This window comes from Myotis lucifugus, unplaced genomic scaffold (genome assembly GCF_000147115.1).
Source record: "Myotis lucifugus unplaced genomic scaffold, Myoluc2.0 scaffold_176, whole genome shotgun sequence".
In the NCBI taxonomy this organism is placed as follows: Eukaryota; Metazoa; Chordata; class Mammalia; order Chiroptera; family Vespertilionidae; genus Myotis; species Myotis lucifugus.
In genome coordinates, this window is record NW_005871224.1 from 2256003 (window position 1) to 2276143 (window position 20141).

The 20141-nt window shown below is 39.7% G+C and overlaps 1 protein-coding gene across 5 annotated transcripts in view; it reads right to left on the reverse strand.

Moving 5' to 3' along the window:
- ZC3H7A (zinc finger CCCH-type containing 7A) overlaps positions 1-19983 on the reverse strand; it is a 31170-nt gene extending 11187 nt beyond the window's left edge. For 2 of the 5 annotated variants that reach the window (XM_023760212.1, XM_006096352.3), the window contains exons 1-15: positions 14989-15137; positions 13594-13695; positions 12548-12587; positions 10665-10862; positions 8893-9051; positions 8205-8285; positions 8074-8112; positions 7409-7442; positions 6657-6940; positions 5873-6077; positions 3879-3943; positions 2846-3032; positions 1925-2086; positions 1085-1281; positions 362-462 (exon numbers count right to left, since the gene is read on the reverse strand). In XM_023760212.1, coding sequence (XP_023615980.1) covers positions 362-462; positions 1085-1281; positions 1925-2086; positions 2846-3032; positions 3879-3943; positions 5873-6077; positions 6657-6940; positions 7409-7442; positions 8074-8112; positions 8205-8285; positions 8893-9051; positions 10665-10862; positions 12548-12587; positions 13594-13661 — 1820 coding nt within the window. In that variant the 5' untranslated portion in view covers positions 13662-13695; positions 14989-15137. Of the gene's footprint in view, positions 1-361; positions 463-1084; positions 1282-1924; positions 2087-2845; positions 3033-3878; positions 3944-5872; positions 6078-6656; positions 6941-7408; positions 7443-8073; positions 8113-8204; positions 8286-8892; positions 9052-10664; positions 10863-12547; positions 12588-13593; positions 13696-14988; positions 15138-19964 lie in introns of those variants that run through there. The other 3 variants (XM_023760209.1, XM_014462287.2, XM_023760211.1) reach the window with 3 other exon arrangements.
- Positions 19984-20141: the final 158 nt, after the last annotated feature.

A 20141-nucleotide genomic window follows, 5' to 3' on the forward strand; every position in this document is an offset into this window, starting at 1 on the left:
ATAGAAAATGTCAAGTTTAGACTAGAAATACATTTTAAATCTTTACCAGAAAAAATAAATTGCTGTGTACAATTGTTGGATTAATGGGGGGGGGGGGGATAATTATAGGTTAAGTCAAAGAACACCTAAATCCATGTCATGAGCAGCTAAAAGTCAGTAAGGCTTTTCTGTACTAAATAATTTAGTAATTCATTTAAAAACTCCCAGCAAAATTTACTAACAGACATTTAAAAAGAGTCATTATCATTCAAAACAACAAAAGAAGAGAGAGGAAAGCCTGAACGGATACTAGTCTGGTTTTATTTGGAGCAAAGAAAAGAATCTATTTTGTCACAATAAAAATTAGAAACTAGCAACATACTTATTGTCTTGAAACTCATGCTTTGTAACCGGGTGAGAACAAGAAGTAGAATTGTCTTTATTTCTTTTACTGATCATTCTAGGCTTATGATCAAAACATTTCTGGAACAGACAGAGAAGACAAATTATCACAAAAACATAATACAAATTATAACTTCTTACCCTGAATATTTCTTAGATTCAATATTATTACATATTTATACATTATATACTTATAGCAACTAATATTCGCTATAATCTTTTGGGTAATAATAGAAGCTACCCAGTCAATGAAGGAAAAATACCACATGATCTCACTCATTCATGGATAATAAAGACCATTACAAACTTTTGAACAATAATAGATACAGAGGCAGAGCTGCCTCAAACTGATTGTCAAACTGCAGCGGGAAGGCCAGGGAGGGTTGGGGGGCAGAAGGGAGGGGGGTAAGAGATCAACCGAAGGACTTGTATGCATGCATATAAGCATAACCAATGGACATAAGACACTGGGGGGTAAGGGAGGCCAGGGGATTGTCAAGGGCGGGGGGGAAAAAAAGGACACATATGTAATACCCTTTGTAATACTTTAAGCAATAAATAAATAAATAAATAAAATAATAGAAGCTACCATTGCCAAGTGAATGCTTTAGCAGCACCTGCACTAAGTACTTTATACTTCTGAGCTCGCAAGTCAGAAACTATCACCAATTTTACAGCAGAAAATAAGGTTTGGAGACAGCACCTCACAAAGGAATATAAATTCCCCTAGATGCTCTTGCAGAAGTTTGAATACAGTAAGGTGGACCTTTCCGTTGCCACCAAAGAAAGCCTCTCTACTGAATGCCCCTTTCCGCTCCAGCGTCCAGACATCTATCTCTTCTTGGCAATAAGCAAATGTGCAGTGGCCTGAATATCTACATTCCTCCTCAGCAGCAACATCTAGAAAGACAGAGAATTAAGACATTTATAATGTGGACCACTGGTTTTTCAAAACCAATGAATACTAAATACATTTAGGGCATCATTTGAATTTTTATAACATTCATGGAGAGTTTCAAACAATGATACCCATGGTACTATCCAGAAATGGTATTAACTCTTAATAAAACAAAAACCCAGCACCACAAATAGAAATTTTTTTTCCAGACAGGGAAAAAAAGCCTTGACATGCTCATGTACCCTACCTAAGTTTAAAAAATCATTTAGAAACATTCAAAGGTTGTTCAGATGAAGTGGCTTAACAAAATAAAAATACTAAGTCCTTTCTAAAGCAGCTTAAAGAACAATATGTTTTCTTTCAAAGCCTTAGTTCAGTGTTCTGATTCTGTTTAGACCAAGTCACAGAACTTAAAGTTTGAGACAGTTTAAAACCTGTTCAAAAGTCCTGTTTCCATGAACAGCTACAAAATGTACACCACGAAAGAAGTTTAAAACCAAAGTAAAAATAATATAAAATATACTAACGTCTCAATCCAAGGAACTTGCCCTTAACTCTGAACATTTTTAGTAACAGCAATCCTGGGACCATTACAATAAATGCAGCATATCATTTGTCACACTAAGTAATTATAATACTACATACCTTTACATATATAATAAGGTCCTTCATAATTTGTTTTTGTTGGTCTGGGGCGTATTTTTTTCCATGATTTATCTTCAACATTCTTTATCCTACCAATTAAAATATCTTTCTTACATTTATGGTCTGAATCAGCAAGGTAAGTGAAATCCATTAACTTAGGGCCTGAAAAAAGATGTAAAAAAGATTGTTCATATGCACAAAAAGTGTCATTTCATTTTACAGGCACATTTATAAGCAGATGTGAGCAGATTCACTGATTACTAAATTCCTACAAAAATCCCATTTCATAACACCAAAATGAAAACAAGCCACTGAAGTAACTTTTTACTTTTATGGTGTTTGGTGAACAACACATAGTTCTTTTCAATACCAGTCATCCCAACATATATTCATATTTAGGATAGGAATTCTGATGGCTCATAAAGAACAATATTAAACATAAATCTAAGGAAAAAATGAATTGGGGAATAGAGTATGTTTCAACTGAGAATAAACTGTTTTAAATCACTTAATTTAGGGATGAAGATAAGAAATAAACCAAGATAAAGTACTTTAATTTCCATAAACATTATACCATTTACTGGTCTTATAAAAATTTTTTGTTCTCGCTCCATTTGAAAATGACCAAGTTCTTAAGCATATACTTAGAACATAAATAATTTCATAAAAATCTCAATAAGCTTTCAAAATCAGGTAAATATTCTATTGCATATGATTCTATAAAGAAAATTACACCAAATCAGAGAAGAGACTTTAAATTAGACTCCAAAGGCCCCAAATCAATAACTGTGGCTTCTTTAGAAAGAATTCAAACAGGGGCTGAAAAGTCCAACAGCTGATGTTTGCTACATGTATTTACAAATTCCTGAGCACTCTCGAGTTACTAGTTCAATACTGTCTGCTGCTTCGGTCGGTCCTGACCTGATTTAACAAAACAGATCTGACAGGCTTGTCTCAGTTCATGGGTTCCTTCAAGGGGATGTCTTGGGGTCACTGATGAAGGTGGTTTTGTAATTGTACTTCCAAAGGAGTTTCCAAAGTCATTTCTAGGGTGACTTGAAATTCCCAGGAAACTCTCAGAAGCAAACAAACTTCCTGGTCCATTCATCTGCAAGAATGAAAAAAACAAAAAACAAAAAACAGCCAACAAATATTGATTGCACTATCATTAAAGCAGGAAACAAATTCTTCTGAAAAATAAGAGATTCTTCACAGACTAAAGTCTGTATTGTTCTGTCCCTTAAAAGGTTTTATTTTAAAAGGCTTCTTTGTACATTTTCCTCTCTTGGGTCTTACACCCCTCCCCCACTTTTTCTGACCCTTCATGAGTTGTTAAATGTAATAGGTAATTGTTCTGTTTCACAGCAAGCACATCTTACAGGCCCTGATCTTATACAGTTGACCTTGAACAACATGGGGATGAAGGGGCTGACCCCCACACAGTCAGAAATCCGCATATAACTTCTGACTCCACAAAGATTTCAATTGTCCAGCAGTATCCTCAGGAGATTGGTTCCAGGAACCCTGAGGATACCAAAATCTGAGGATGTTCAAGCTCCTTATATAAAATGGCCAGATCAATGCACAGAGTCAGCCTTCCACATCCACTGACTCCCAACCTCAGTTCAAAAACAGTACAGGTATTTATTTAAAAAACTCACAGTTCGAACCTGTGTGGTTCAAGGGTCAACTGTATTTCCCTGTTTTGTTCACTCTGTGCTAAAGCCTCTTACACGGTCTGCAATAGTGGTTAATTTGCTATGACAGATCCATCTTAAACACAGAGCATTCATTACTGGATGTTCTAAAAGAGTCTTATTCCAACACTATTTCCCACAGCACACACAAAATTTTAGGGAGACTGTCTCGTCCATTCAAATAGCTCAGTCACTTAAGTAAAAGACCTTTTTTTCAATTTAACTGATGTATTTACAAAAGAGGAAGTGGCACTTACAAGTAAAAGGGAAGAATTACTGTTGTTAAGCGATGTTCCCTCTCTAGAAGTTGAGGTGGGCAGATCTAAAATAATAAAAAAACTTCAACAGACCTTTTCATTCTAATCAAGTAATAAGAACATCAGGACTTAGTAACTGACTATCGCTTCCCACGTTATTGTCCATCCCAATTCCTAGGAGACTTCTTGCTCAAGATTGACACTCAAAGAGGGCTATGGAGTTTTTCCTTTCCTCTAGAAACCAAGGATATAAAAAAAACCTTAGGTAAAAATAATTTAAATACAAAGCTATTTTCAGAGATAGAAACTAAGGCAGAGCCTACCAAGTGAGACTTAAAAAAAAAAAACAACCTAAAAGCCCTGGACTGTTGTGGCTCAGTTGGCTGGAGCAACATCCTGGACCCGGAAAGGTTGCAGATTTGATCACAGGTCAGTCTGGCACATACGAGAGGCAGCCAATTGATGTTTCTCTCTTTCTCTTTCTCTTCCTCTTCCTTCCTCTCTCTCTCTCTCTCTCTCTCTCTCTCTCTCTTTCCCCCATTTCTCTCTCTAAAATCAATTTAAAAAAGACTAAGAGCCCGGCCGGTGTGGCTCAGTGGTTGAGCATCAACCTATGAACCAGGAGATCACGTTTCGATTCCCATCAGGACACATGCCCAAGTTGTGGGCTCAATCCCCTGTGTGGAGCATGCATGAGGCAGCCAAACAATGATTCTCTCTTATTCTTGACTAGAGGCCCAGTGCACAAAAATTCGTGCACTTGGGGGGTCCCTCAGCTCAGCCTTTACCCTCTCACAGTCCGGGAGCCCTCGGGGAATGTCCAACTGCGGCTTCGGCCTGCTCCCCTGTGGCTGCCTCTGTGGAAGACGTGGCGCTGGGACCGGGACAGCACTGCTGCCTCTCCTGCTGCCTCTGTGGAAGGGGGGTGCTGGGACCAGGCCCATGCTGCCCCCTCTGCAGAAGAGGGGGCGCCGGGACCGCCATGGCTGGCCTGGCAGCTCAGGTTCGCTGGCCCCGCCCCCTGCCCACTGGTCGTTCTGGCAGGTGGTTCCGGAAGGTCTTTCCACAGTTTGGTCTAATTAGCATATTAGCTCTTTACTCTATAGGATGTTTCTATCTCTCTCTCCCTCTCCCTTCCTCTCTGAAATCAATAAAAATATATAATAAAAAAGACTAAGAAAATAATTCATATTCAATGGGAAAAGAGCCTCTACTCTTAAAAATATGAAGCAAGAACTCACTATAACATTAAGAAAATTAGTGAGGTTCAATTATTTTCTTTTTCTTAATCTACCACTCAATTATTTTCTCCCTGCCATTTGTCTTCCATAAATTTTAGTTTCTTCCATTGTCAATCTTTAAATCAATTATTTTGATTTTTCTTTAACCACACATCAATACCTCAGAAATATGATGATTTATATTAGGACTATTGTTGAAGAAAGTATTTATTAACCCTGGGATTACAGAAACAGAAGTCCGACCAAACACTGGGCAATCCCTGTAAAACTAAGGCATAGTTTACTGAGCTGAGTGGGTGCAGCCTGAAATAGATCTAATTGTTATTATTCTGAACATTCATCTTAAATTAGTTTTAAATATGTATTTGCCCAGTTCAGAATTTAAAAGGATAGCCTGTCTTTAAGACCTTTCGGGATACACCTTTCTTGGAGAAAATGTTGAAAGTTATTTCACCTCCTAAAAACAATAGACACCAGCTTAATAAACTATCTTATAAAAAACCCAGTGCCACATACATTCCTGTTCTCCTTTGCTTCTTGATCTCCCGAATGGCACATTTAAGTCAAGGTGAATTTAAAATTAAAGGTTTTATTTTTATATTTTCAGCTACAATGAAAATAATTCAAGTACAACTACCAAGGGTTAAATAATTGCCAAACACACACAAAAATAAAAATAAATAACTGCCAAATATAAATTGTCATTTTTAGAAAATGAACCACAATTGTTTACACAAATGGCTCGATTCTTACCTCGTTTGGATTCACTCATTGAAAATGAATTTAAAGAAGAACAGAAATCTTCGAAGAATGAGGTCAAAGGTGGATACATCTCTGAGAAGGAAGGTGGAGGGGCATACCTCGCACCAATGGGCAAGGTGCTCAACAGAGACGCTGAAAAGGGTATGCTAGGGGTGACACTGGCCGTCGGAAGGGGTCCTCTGACTAAAGCTGATGGCTGAAAAAAACAGAAAAGATCTGATGACAATCCATGGATCTCAGTTCCAAGTTAGCTGAGCTGCTTTTAACATTAGCATATAAAAAAACAAATCATTACACGGGGTGATAAATTACATAAAGTTGAAATCAAAATCAAAACTCAGTAGAAGAATCTAACCTACAGAGCTTTTTTTTTTCTGTTTTAAAAAAAAGAAATGAAGAATGAGAAGTCCTCATCCATAAAACTTATTTTGCTTTAAATATCAAATGCCTATTCTTTGTTCAAATGTTAAATTTACCCTTTTCATAGATATGATTCCAATAGGAGTTGAAGAAAAATTGGCTAATTACTAGAGAGTATGTATCTTTTTTATTTCAAAATTTACCAAATTAGCCACTTATCACCAAAGAAAGACAAAAATAATTTTCAAGATAAGAAACCCAAAGTTCAGCAGATAGGCAATTCTGAAAATATCTAACAGGTTATTTTGCCATTTTTTATTTATTATTTTTTTCTTTTTTTAGTTTCTCATATTGCCTTTTCTTTTTTTAATTAAGCCTGCCTTAATTTTTTAGAAGAAGTGACACTGAACGTTACCATAACAGTTTCATTAGTTTCAGGGGCGGAATCAAGGAGGTCATCTATTTCTTCTCCAAGGACCATGTCTCCATCATCGACATAAGCTTCTGGCATCGTGAAGGGGATCTTTCCTCCATTTGCCAAAACTGTTGATGGCAGGGAGCTCTCTTCCACTTGCAGTGGCAAAGCAGAAGTTAAGGGCATAACGGAAACTGAGGCCAGCTCACTTCCAACGTGGTGAGAAAAACCGGACGCAGGTACAGAAACAATAGGAAGTGTTTCTTGCTTTGGAGTTAATAAATCTGTTAACATAGAGAGAAATGTACTCACTCATTTTCAGTGTATGTACATAATACTAATGTTAATAAACAATAAGAGAATATAAAGAGCAATGATAAAAACAAATAAATATGTAGATACAATAGTAAAAGCAATTCAAGTAAGAGTACATGTAATTCTAAAAATAATTTGTTTCTCCCAGGCATAGATATATTCATTTGAGGAAATATTTCCTTCTTTCTCAAAATGCCTGGGCCCCTTATGGGCAGAGCTGTTAAGATAGTGATAAGGCCTTAGTGGGCATTCAATGACTGCTTACTGATATCAGCATTACCAATCACATGCAGGCTCAGACAGGAGCACGAAAGTGGTTTTCAAAATTATTCTTGCTTTCATACTAACAACCATATAGAAATCTCATTTGACAACTATAATACATACAATGTCTAAAATGGGCACTTTTCAGATTAAGATGACATGGAAACACATACCTGGCTCGATATCTTCAACAGAACAGTTCAAAGCCTAGAAATTAAACCAAATAATGAATCACAGTATTTTCAGGATTCTAAACTATAAAGCAATCTGTAAAACTCACTGTAAGACACTCCCAATCACTATCCAAGAAATGAATGGAACATGTAAATCGTTGTAGGGAGTGGTGTCAAACAGTGCTGGTCGGCCAGCAGCACCACCTGTCTGTTCTGTGGACCAGTATTTCTGACAGGTTCAGGAGCTGCCAGTTCCAGAGCTACGAGCCTGGACACCACTCACTCCCAACTCCAAGTGGCCACTAGCAAACTAACAGCTCCAAGAAGACTTACCTATGAAAGAACAACTTGTTAACTGTGTTTATCCCAAAGACTCCCAAAATTATTTATTTGGCCTACACCACTTTTTCTAACAAAACCTAACATCTCTGAATACCCTGAAAGTGTTCCATCAGACTTCAGGAGATGCTGGGTAAGAGTGAAAGATTCTACTCAAGGTGCCTGTTTTCTTTTCACAGGACAGGAAGCTCAAGCCAATGTGTCTGAGAAATAAAAAGGTCTCAAAAATAGACACAAACTAAACATATTAAAAGCAAAACTGCTAACATGCCTATCTTTTCTTCTTCATTTTCATATTATGATTTTTATAGAAGTAATAGCTTTACCTTGGTAGCCCTGTCCCCAGGAACTGATTTTAATGACTGCTGAAAGAAAACAAAGACGAGAACTTAAAAACAGAATTGACTCCAGGTTACAAAACAAAACGAGAACACCTGATGGAGAGAACTCAGCTTACCTCAGTTCTAACATATGCTTTTCTTATTTTAAATCCCAATTTCTGAGCTAGTTCTTGAGTTAGTTTTATTACATGTTCATCCTGAAACAAGTGAGAATATATAATTAATGGAAAGTTATATTTTACTACCTGTGAAGATTAGGCAAAACTTTTGCCTATCTTTATATATAAAAGCCTAAGCGACTGTTGCAACCGTTTTACAACCAAACTACTGGAACAACCGGAACGACCGGTCAACCAGTTGCTATAATGCGCACTGACCGCCAGGGGGCAGATGCTCAACGCAGGAGCTACCCCCTGGTGGTCAGTGCGCTCCCACAGCCAACCTCCCGCAGCCGGCCAACCTCCTATGGTCCCTCTCCCCCAGGCCACTGGCCAACCTACTGCAATCCCTATCTAGACTGGGCAAGACAGCCCTGAATGGCCCGGATCACAACCAGGCCAAGGGACCCCACCCATGCATGAATTCGTGCACCAGGCCTCTAGTATAATTTATAATTTACAAACTTATATAACTGTAACTTATAACTTATATTCTGTCAAAACATTTGCTTTATCAGTAATTAGTCCCAACTGAAGCAGGCTGATGGCTGGTTGGAAAATGTAACTCTTTAGATGCCATATATCCACAAGGTATTAATAAAATGGTCATGATGTAAACAAATGAACAAAAATACAAATCCCATACCTGAGGCACCGCTAAGGAGCACTTGGCTACTGCGTCATAAGCCTCTCTGTATCTTCCCAAATTACTTAGAGCCTTAGATTTCCGATACAGAGCTTTGCAGTTACTGGCATTTAAACTGAGGACTTTATCACAGTCTTCTATAATTTTATCAAGGAAACCCTGGTGTATAAGACCAAATATAGTTAGCAATCAAACAATCTTGCACTGATGTCTTCCTGTAAATAAATGCAAACACATTAAGACCCCAGGCTATTCCCCTCCTTTTAAACCCCAGGTTAGCAGTATTATTTTTCTTCTTAAAATTATTTTCAGCATGAGATTTCAAATACATAAAAGTAGAAAGAATATCATAAACACCCATTACCCGGCACCCAGATCAGACAAAGGTTAACATCTGGCCATAAAGGCCACAGATCTTCAAGAAAGAAAACTTTCTAGACATGATGCCTGCAGGTGTCACTCTCCTGTCCTATTCTCCCATCCATAGTCTCCCCTTGGTGAATCTCATTAAAATGTCAAATAAGAATGTAACTCCCAAACTGCTAGACCAGGGGTCCTCAAACTTTTTAAACAGGGGGCCAGTTCACTGTCCCTCAGACCGTTGGAGGGCCGGACTATAGTTTAAAAAAAAACCATGAACAAATTCCTATGCACACTGCACATATCTTATTTTGAAGTAAAAAAACAAAACGGGAACAAATACAATATTTGTATTTGCATGTGGCCCGCGGGCCGTAGTTTGAGGACACCTGTGCTAGACGATGAGAAAGGAACACATTAGAGAAAACAAAATAAATAGCAACGAATGTTCGTTAACAAAGAACTAGGTGACAACATGGGTACCTTTCTTATTTTCACGGGTAAGTTTTACTGAATGTCCATAGTGAAAATTATAGGCACATCAAAATACTGCTTTCTAAGAAAGTTTGTTAATTCTTTTGAAGGCTAACTACCTTTAGGGCTAAAAAATCTAAGAGGACTGAATCTTGACTAAGAAGTGAATTGTTAACACAAGTACCTGACAGACACACTTATCTCTGAACACTTGTATCTTATCTCCCTGAGCTGATTTTATTTTTATTTTTTTAAGGTGACACTCCACCCAAAGCCATACTCAAATGGGAGTCTCCATAGATCAGTAACTAAGAAACAAATTACTTTTAAAAATCCCTAAACATTTGCCCATAACTGATCTTTCAACATTTCAGGCAACTCTAAAAGCAGTTAATAACATCTTTACTTAAAACTGAAATTAGAGCCCGGCCTATGTGGTTCAATGGTTGAGCATTGACCTATGAACCAGGAGGTCACGATGTGATTCCCAGTCAGGGCACATGCCCCGGTTGTGGGCTTGATTTCCAGTCGAGGGCACGCAGGATCCAGCCGATCAATGATTCTCTCTCATTAATGTTTCTCTCCCTCTCCCTTCCTCTCTGAAATCAATAGGAATATATTTCCAAAAGAAACACTAAAATTAGCCCTCGCCAATTTGGCTCAGTGGATAGAGCATCGGCCTGCAGATAGAAAGGTCCCAGGTTCAATTCCAGTCAAGGGCACATACCTCAGTTGCAAGAGGCAACCAATCGATGTGTTTCTCTCACATCAATATTTCTCTCTGTCTTTCCCTCTCTCTTCCACTCTCTCTAAAAATCAATGGAAAAAATATGCTCAGGTGAGGATTAAAAAAACAAAACAAACAAAAAACACCTAAAATTAGATATTGACTTATTAATGTACAATGTTGAAACACTGTTTTAAAAACCGCAACTCACCATATTAGAATAGCAAGCAATACGATTTATATGTAGTTTTTCAATGATTTCTTTAGGTATTAAAATTTCTTCAGACTTTGCATAATCAGCTATATTCAAAGCTTCCGTGTACTGGCTCATTGAGCTGTTCCAATCACCTTCCCGATAAACATCATTTCCTTCATTAAAAAGATTTCTCACAAGAGCACGTAAATATACCTAAAAAAAGAAAGTTACCACTTGAAACCATTTAAGGAACAAGTTGGGTACAAGTAAATTTTAATTGTTGTATCTAAAACTTCAGAGGAAATAATTTGACAGAGCAAGAAGTACTGTTGTAAGAAATTACAAAATCCAGGCCACTGCCTCAGTGTGGGTTTCATCTGGCTTGCTTTTTCAAGAGAAAAATTCAGTGTTTAATTATTAAGAAAAATGCAGCAAAAGCACCCAGTAAATATTTGTCCACATTTCCAACTCTGGGCCTGGGATACATTCCTACAGGTGGACACTCTAGGTCACACAGAATGAGATGTTTAAGGCTTCTTACCAGTATTTCTAAACTGCCTTCCAAAGGCAGTAACAACAGATACTTTTGGTGGTTTCCTTTATAGCATCCCACCAACACTGAGTAGCACGTAGGCACTTGTGCATCTAAAAATCTCTACTAATTTCTAGTGAAAGTGGTTCCTTTTTATTTGTGTGTCTTTGACTAGCAGTGAGGTTGAACTTTTCCACTTTTTGTGGACCATTTGTATTTCTGCTTTTATAACCTGTTTGCTCAGGCCACTTACTTAGAGAGAGATAGATGTTAAACCTTTTTCTTATTATGTAAAAATGCACATCCTTTTGGTATGTAGAAAAGTTTTTAAGATTCCTCTGTGTTTTCTATCACAGCTTTAATATTTCAGAAGTCCTTTCTTATCACAAGATCAAATAAATATTCAAGTCTCTGTCTCATTTTGTGAATTCAGGTCTAAGTAGTAAAGAAAACTGGACAGATCAAGCTTTGACAATTGAGGTGCCTTCTGACATGCCACTTAACCTCTTTTGGACCCCAATTCCAATTTAAATGTAAGGATTGTAAACTGAATTATAAAGTAAATGGATTATTCCATTTATTTGCAGCCATCATACTTCATGATTCTACATCTGTTTGGAGGGAGGAAAGGAAGAGGGCAGAAGTCACTGAAATAAAGGAGAGGAGGGGACAGGCAGAGACAAAGAAGTGACAATTAGAAGCACCAAATCCCTCAGAGACACAAAACCACAGGTGAACTAACAGTCTGTAGAGACGAGAACCTGTAGAACTATCTCGTCACTGACTTGCCTTACAAAGGTCAGTCAGAGACTGACCGGGCTTTCTAATTAATAGATTCACCCCTGGCTCTTCCTATTACTCAGTCACCCTTGACCACTGTTAGAACTTCTCTTCTCTAAATAAAAGCAGAAGATTCTCTGCTCTCTCCTTCTCAACATATTCTGTCCCACTTATTTCCGATGAAATGAGAAGTAGGCTAGAACTAATTTTTTAGGGGCTCAAAAGATATATTAATTCAATACTATCCTAATAGAGCAAAGAAAATATAGGACAACTGTCCAAGTATGTAAAAAAACAAATGTCCGATATATGAGGGTCAGTATATCTTTTCTGTAAATGCCCAGATACTAATATTTTAGGCTTTGTGGGCCAGACAGTCTCTGTCCCAACTACCGTATTTTGTGAAAGCAGCCATAGATAATACATGAACAAATGAGTGTGGCTGTGTTCCAATAAAACTTTATTTACAAAAACAAACAATGGGCCAGATTTGGTCAACAAGGCCATAGTCTGCCAACCCTTGCCACATATTTACAGTTCACAGGCTACTGAAGAGTTTTGCAGTCGACCTCCCCAGGGTCATTACCTCATATTGTTCCTGTGTGCCTGGATACGACAGTGGTGACCTAAGAAGAAACAAATTAATGGTAATTATCAGGCTCTTATCAGGATTTGTTCATCCAGAAGGCATCTTAAATATGAAGGTCTACGAGCGTGCTGCTGGTTCAAAGCATGTTTTAAAGACCTACTTCTCCTTATTCACATATAACTGTAGTCGTGATTTAAGAAATCTAAAATTATTCCTTTGTCTTTTCTTGACTAAGTACATTTTCTTCTCAAACCTACTGCTACAGAAAGAAGGCCTAATGTTTCACATGCCAGAAACATTTTAAAAATAGTACAAAACCACTAATACCACTGGATCCAATTTACTGGAGTGTGGAGAGAAGACTGTCAGCTTCCTGGGACGCACAGAGGGACCTCTTCCTGAACACATCCGCCCAGGCCCCATCTGTCCCCTCACTGGCATGCCTTACAACGGTCAGTCACAGACTGAGCTTCTCAACAGAAACGTTTGATCACAAAAGCCCTGTGTTGACAGATGTTCACTTTCACTCATCAGAATTGTTCTCATGAGATTAGGTTAAAATTCCTCAGTCTAACATTCTCAGGGAAACTAAAGGATTTTGGCCCTAACAACCAGTGCCAGTAAGATCCAGGTCAGCCCAGCCAGTGTGGCTCAGTGGTTGAGTATCGACCTAAGAATCAGGTCACAATTTGATTCCTGGTTGGGGCATATGCCTGGGTTGTGGGCTCGATCCCCAGTGTGGGGCATGCAGGAGGCAGCCAATCAATGATTCGCTCTCATCACTGATCTTTCTGTCTCTCTCTCCCTCTCCTTTCCTCTCTGAAATAAATTTTTAAAAATATTTTTTTAAAAAAATCCAGGTCAGAACACAAAGAAATCAAATGTAAAAGAGCAAAAATTACTTCTGGAACAAAACACCTAATTTCTAATCCAAATAAATGGGACTTATGATATATAACTAAAGGGTTCTTAATCTCTGTGAAATGTACAGCCATATAAAAGTTAGCAGGGGTTGAGGACACAGGTATGAATTAAGCTCTTACTGTATAAACTGTAGTCCTTCCTTAATGCTCTGTTGCCTTTTTCTTCTCTCCTCGGACACACTGGACATGTTACCCCACACATCCACTTTCTAAGTGAGCAATCTGGAAAGAAAGAACACACAAAATGGCGTCAGGCAGCACAACCTGGACCCCCGTTAGAACACCCATCATTTAAGGTTCTGTCACAAATTCGTTGTGGACACGTCCCCCTATGCTGACGTGACCCTCCAGTTCTCAAAGCCAAGAGCCCCGTCTGCTCTACTGTGTGGTGCCCGGTGTCCAGCTCACATAGCGTCAGGTTCTTAGACTCCTTTAGGTTAATCAGCCAGGCAGACTTTGAAGCCTCCTCCAAGTACTCTCCATGAAAAAGTCATTTCCCTCCTCTCCCTTCTCTTCTCTCCTTCAGCCTCAGGATTTGTTTATTTCCTTCCCACACCCTCACGGACGCTGCCCTGAACAGTCGCGGCCTTGTTTTGCTTCTGGAAGCTCTCCAGAAGTAAAAAGGTTTCACATCCGCTTGCCTCTGAAGGAGTCTGACTTCCTTATGAGCAGACTCTAAACCTTCACACTTATTTTGTTACATAAACTTCTGAAATAATCCTTGTTGATACAACTGACAAAAATAAATGATCTAGCCCAGCCGGTGTGGCTCAGTGGTTGAGCGTCGACCTACAGGAGGTCATGGTTCAATTCCCGGTCACGGCTCATGGTGGGGTTGTGGGCCCGATCCCCAGTGTGGGGCGTGTAGGAGGCAGCTGATAAATGATTCTCTCATCATTGATGTTTCTATCTCTCACTCTCCCTTCCTCTCTGAAATCAATAAAAAAATACTTTCTTTAAATTAGTGATCTAAATGAATTTCCTTCCATTGGAATTTTCTGGAAAGTTAAGGGTTTACCTTCCAGGTTACTGGCAAATGTCAATATGTGTCATTGCTGGTAGTATCTAACCCACTAATCAGTGTGCATTAGGCAGCTCCCAGCAAATCAAAGGAGGACCACAGGGAAGAGACCTGTGATAAAACAGCATCTCCAATGTCCTAAACTAGGGTTTCTCAAGCTCAGCGGCTGCGGTGGGATGGGGGCTGTCCTTGCACTGACAGATGTTAGCAGCATCCCCCCCCCACCCCCCATCTCCAGCTAGGAGATGCCAGTAGCCCTCCCTCCCCCCTCTCTTGTGACAACCAAAAAGGTCTCTACATACTGTTACAGGTCCCCTGCAGGGGACGGTTGGACTGGGTGGGGCACATCACCCCAGGATAAAAACCAATGAGATCTAAGCCTCAGAAGACATGTTATCACATAAACCATGTATTTGGACCCACGTGACAGATAGGAAAATGTCACTCACGCTTCAAATACATAGCTGAAATGTTTCAGTTTCATTATTGCTTACCAGTGGTCTTGTCTTTAAATCTACCTTTTTCAAAGTGTACGGGTGAAGATGAAGGTTGGAATGCCCCAAAGGCTGACAGCTGGTACTAATTCTTTTTGTCTTTTAAATACTGTCAGCTCTAAATACTTTAATCAGCCGAAACCGGTTTGGCTCAGTGGATAGAGCGTTGGCCTGCGGACCGAAGGGTCCCGGGTTCGATTCCGGTCAAGGGCGTGTACCTGGGTTGCGGGCACAATCCCCAGTGGGAGATGTGCAGGAGGCAGCTGATTGATGTTTCTCTCTCATCGATGTTTCTGACTCTCTGTCTTTCTCCCTTCCTCTCTGCAAAAAATCAATAAAATATATTTTTAAAAAATAAATAATAAATAAATAAATAAATAAATACTTCAATCTCATACTGAAAGGTTGGTACTTTGCTGAAGTGTTTACATGTGAAAGGATATAATATCTGGAACTTGCTTTAAAATACTCCAGCAAACAAAAAAGGGAGTGGGGGGCGGGTATGAAACAACAGAACACTGATAACTGGTGAAAGCACAAGGCTTTTTCCTAGTACTTGCTCTACCTTGTAAGTTTGAACTCTTCCAAAATAAAAAGTTTAAAAGCCCCTTACACTGAAGTAAAATGGCATTATTTCTGGAAAAATTTTTTGTTTGTTTTTTAATGTATTTTTATTGATTTCAGAGAGGGAGAGGGGAGAGATAGAAACATCAATGATGAGAGAGAATCATTGATCGGCTGCCTCCTACACGCCCCCTGGGGGGGGGCGGGGGATCAAGCCCACAACCCGGGCATGTGCCCTTGACCAGAATCAAACCCAGGACCCTTCGGTCCGCAGGCCAATGCTCAATACACGGAGCCAAACCAGCTAGGGCTTGGAATTTGTTTTTAGCCTAAAGGGGGGATGAATGGGTAGAAGTGAAACAACAGTGCCAAAAATATGGGTAACTGCCCCTTTTGAACAATGGGAGGAATGTGTGCGTTCATCCGGCCCCTCTACTGGTACAGGTCTGACCGTTTCCGTGATGAAAAATGTAACTCATACTTGTATGTACAAAGTTATTTAAGGAGGCACTACTTGTAAGAGAATAAGATACAAATTAACTCAATGTCTGTCAAAAAGGAAATGGCTAAATGGAGCTGGGGAAGAAAGAGGCAAGGAGCAATCCCCACAATATGACCCTGGTTTTTTGTTTGTTCCAGATGGAATCCCAAAAAATTATAGCAGCAGCAGCAGAAAGGGTGGGACAATCTTTTCACTGACTACCTTTAAAACTTTTGAGTCCTGTAAATGAATTATATCTGGGAAAAAATTAAAGTATTTTTAAAAGTCTATGTAGCCTCTGAGCCTTTCCTTGGAAAGATGGCCCTTCTGGGCCCACTAAGGTGGCTTTTCTTTTACTTGATTTTATTTTAAGCAGGGCCAACTCAAGTCAGAACTTCAGAGCTCAAAGGCCCCCAGAGCAGCACTTGAGGATCTATGACAGTCAGGCCCAAAGCCCTGGGACAAAAGCAGACACCAATTCTAGGAAGCATAGTTCCCTCTCTTCAGTGAATGGCAAACCTCTCCCCCACCTCTGTCCAGCCAGGTGAGAAAGGAGTTTTGGTTCACTGAGAAAGTCAATCTGTTGGCTAAGAGGGGATGCCTGGGTAATGATAATCCCCCAAACTAATAGCGAAGGGCTGTTTCCCCAGAGAGCGCTGGAAAACCTTGAACCTGGACCTCTGAGGGACAAAGGGCAGGTGGCAAAGAGCTGACAACTCAGATAAGTGATTAAGAGGAAATGAGATGCAGACTCTTAATTGCATGAAATATACGCCTCCTTTACATGTTAAAGATTTGGAAGCACAGTATCAGGTGATATTTAAACATATGACAGAACATGAAATGTTCTATAATTTTCCCCAAAAATGTTATGAAAAATTTTACACACACAAATTAAAATTTCTTTTCACAAGGCACACCATATACCAACATAGTAGCTATTTTCTACAATTAATATTTTGCTATATTGATCACAACTGCCTGTCTTTATCCATTTGCCCATCCTTCTGTCCTTCCATCAACCTAAATTATTTTGGTGAATTGCAATGTGAGTTACATTTAATTCATCAATTATAATTCACCTCTAAACTCTTCAACATATTTATCATTACCTAGAATTCAACATTTGTTAGGTTTCGTAATGTAAAATGCACAAAGTTTAAGGCACATTTTGACAAATGATAAATTCATGTAGCCAAGACCCCAATCGTGATATAGACCAATAGTCATGGTCACTCCTCATGCCCCTTCCCCAGCTGGCTCCCAGCACCCAGATTTTTTTTCCCCACTGTAGATTAGTTTTACCTATAAAATAAGCCTCCTCCACCTCCCATTTTGAAAGAAAGAAAAAGATCTATGCCTTATACACCATCTTACTTTTGGGTCCAGTTAAAATTTTGCCTCAATTTTAATGTCAGAAAGAATTTAATAAAGTTAACCCAACAGCTACTTTTTTAAACAGACTTTATTTTTTAAAATACCCTTTTATTAATTTCAGAGAGGAAAGGAGAGGGAAAGAAAGATGGAAACATCAAGGATGAGAATCACTGATCTGCTGCCTCCTGCACGCCCCACACTGGGGATCCAGCCTGCAACCTGGGCATGTGCCCTGACCAGAATCGAACCATAGATCAATGCTTAACCACTGAGACACACCACCGGGGGTTCCCACCGCCCCCCCGCGCCCCCCGCCCCCCCGCGCTTTTCTTATTCAAACTCAAGTCGTATGTCACAGGTGTCCACTTCCTCCTTGAAACTGGGATTCCCTCTCCAGCTGACTTCTGAGAGCCCTGGGGCTTCATCAGACCTTCTCCCTCCCAACCACTCTCCCCTCAGGGACTCCACACTGCCCAGATGTTACCCAACCCTCATCTAGGGCCCCTACACTCCCCCAGTCCATCCCAGGCAGACCTTGATACTCTCCACGGATGTGACAGTTCTACATGGATGTCTCGTAGACATCACAAACTGTTTTAAAAGTAGTATCTTATTATGACAATGAAAAGAAATGTCTCCTCCCAACCCTGTCACCCAACCACCCTTTTGCCCTTCCTGAGAGCAATCAACCACTGTTAGGTTATTCTGTGTATAGACACAGACCATAGAAAACACACACACACACACACACACACACACGTACATGTAAAAACTGGTGAAAACTGAGTAAGGTGTACTTGGTTACAGTATTATACCAATGTCAATTTCCTGGCTTTGATGTCACTCTAGTTACATAAGATGGCACCACTGGAACTCTACATATTTTTGCAATTTCCTGCGAGTCTGTATTTCGAAATAAGAAATTAAAAATAGCCCATGCATGTTATTTTTTATACAACCTGGGGCTCCTAACATGTTCTGCACCTTGCTTTTTACATGAAGCACCTAATCTAGAGGGTCATTCCATATCAGTACCTAGAAAACTGCTTTATCCTTAATAGCCCTGTAGCCTGTTCTAGGATATGATTGGACCATAATTACACTAGGTCTCTAGTGATGAACATTTTGGTTGTTTCCAATCTTTAAAATTCACCAGATACATAGGACATATGTGTATCTTTAAAGAATTTCTAGTTCTAACCGGTTTGGCTCAGTGGATAGAGCATCGGCCTTCGGACTGAAGTGTCCCAGGTTCGACTCCCGTCAAGGGCATGTACCTGAGGCACAACATCCCCAATAGGGAGTGTGCAGGAGGCAGCTGATCAATGTTTCTAACTCTCTATCCCTCTCCCTTCCTCTCTGTAAAAAATCAATAAAATATATTTTAAAAAAAGAATTTCTCCCCAGCATCTCCACCAAAAAAAAAAAAAAAAAAAAAGACTTTCTATAGGATAAAGAGTATATGTTGTCTTTATTTTACCAGCTATTGCCAAGCTACACCAAATGACCCTACCCAGAAACAGTCTATTTCACTGCTTCACCAGAAATTATCAAATGTTTTCATCTGCATCAACCAGGAGGTGAGAAATATGGCTTCTGGTTTTGACATACTCAGAAAAGCCTTCAGCACTCTGAGATTATAAAATAATTATCCATGTTTTCTTCTAGTACTCATATTCTTTCATTAAACACTAGCGGCCAGATGCACGAAATTCATGCAAGGGGCTTGGCCCTTGCAGCCCCAGCCGGCCCTCACAGGCCCTCGCAGCCCTGGCTTCGTCCAGAAGGTCATTCAGAAGGTCGTCTGGATGGTCCTTCTGCTGTTCGGTCTAATTAGAATATTAGCTCTTTATTATATAGGTTATTTTTTAATCAGATCTGCCAGTTTACTATAAGGAGTGATGTAGAGATACACTGTATATAATTCCCTCCCAAATAGCTACCAGTTGCCCAAACTTCATTTACAAAATGTAAAGTCCTCTATTCTACAGCAATATGTGCAAGGCCACCTGCTCCGTTTCTGACTTTTATTCAGCATTTCTAACTTCAGTGGCCTTAATCCTCTGCCCTCCTCCAATCCTAAGGCTTAGCCCAATCTTACCTTTTCAGTAATAAAACCACCTTCCAGCCAGTTGCTCAAGCCAAAAACCAGGCGTTACACTCCTCTCTCTCTCACATTCCACATCCAATCAACCCACTGACAAAGCCTGTCAGTGGTACCATCAAAATAGGTGCATGCATCCCAAATCCAACTACTCAAAACCTCCTTGGCCTGAGCCACACCATCTCCTATGAAGGTGGCAATATCCTCCTCTCTCAGCCTCTGTCTCAGCTCCAGGCATCTCCTCTGCCCCTCCCCCTTTCATTTCCTACACGAAACTAAAAGGAATGCTCTTTTAAAAACAGAAATTAGTTATTAGCCCTGCCTAAAATCCTTCACTGACTTCCCTAAGCATTTAGAAGAAAACCGAGATTCCTTACCTCGACCTACCCGATCTGGGAGGACTGACTCCCCGTAAGTCTTTTCACAACACCCTCGCCCTGATTCACTTACTCAGCTCCTGTCAGACTGGCCTTCGGGGTGTTCCTAAAATGAGTCAAGGGCTCTGTACTTCTGGGCCTTTGTGCTTGCTGATCCCTCTGCCCATAACACACTTCCCAGATCTGCAGAGCTGGCTCCTTTTCAGTCGTGGAATCTTGACCTACTAGTAAGTGTACCTTGAGAGGCCTT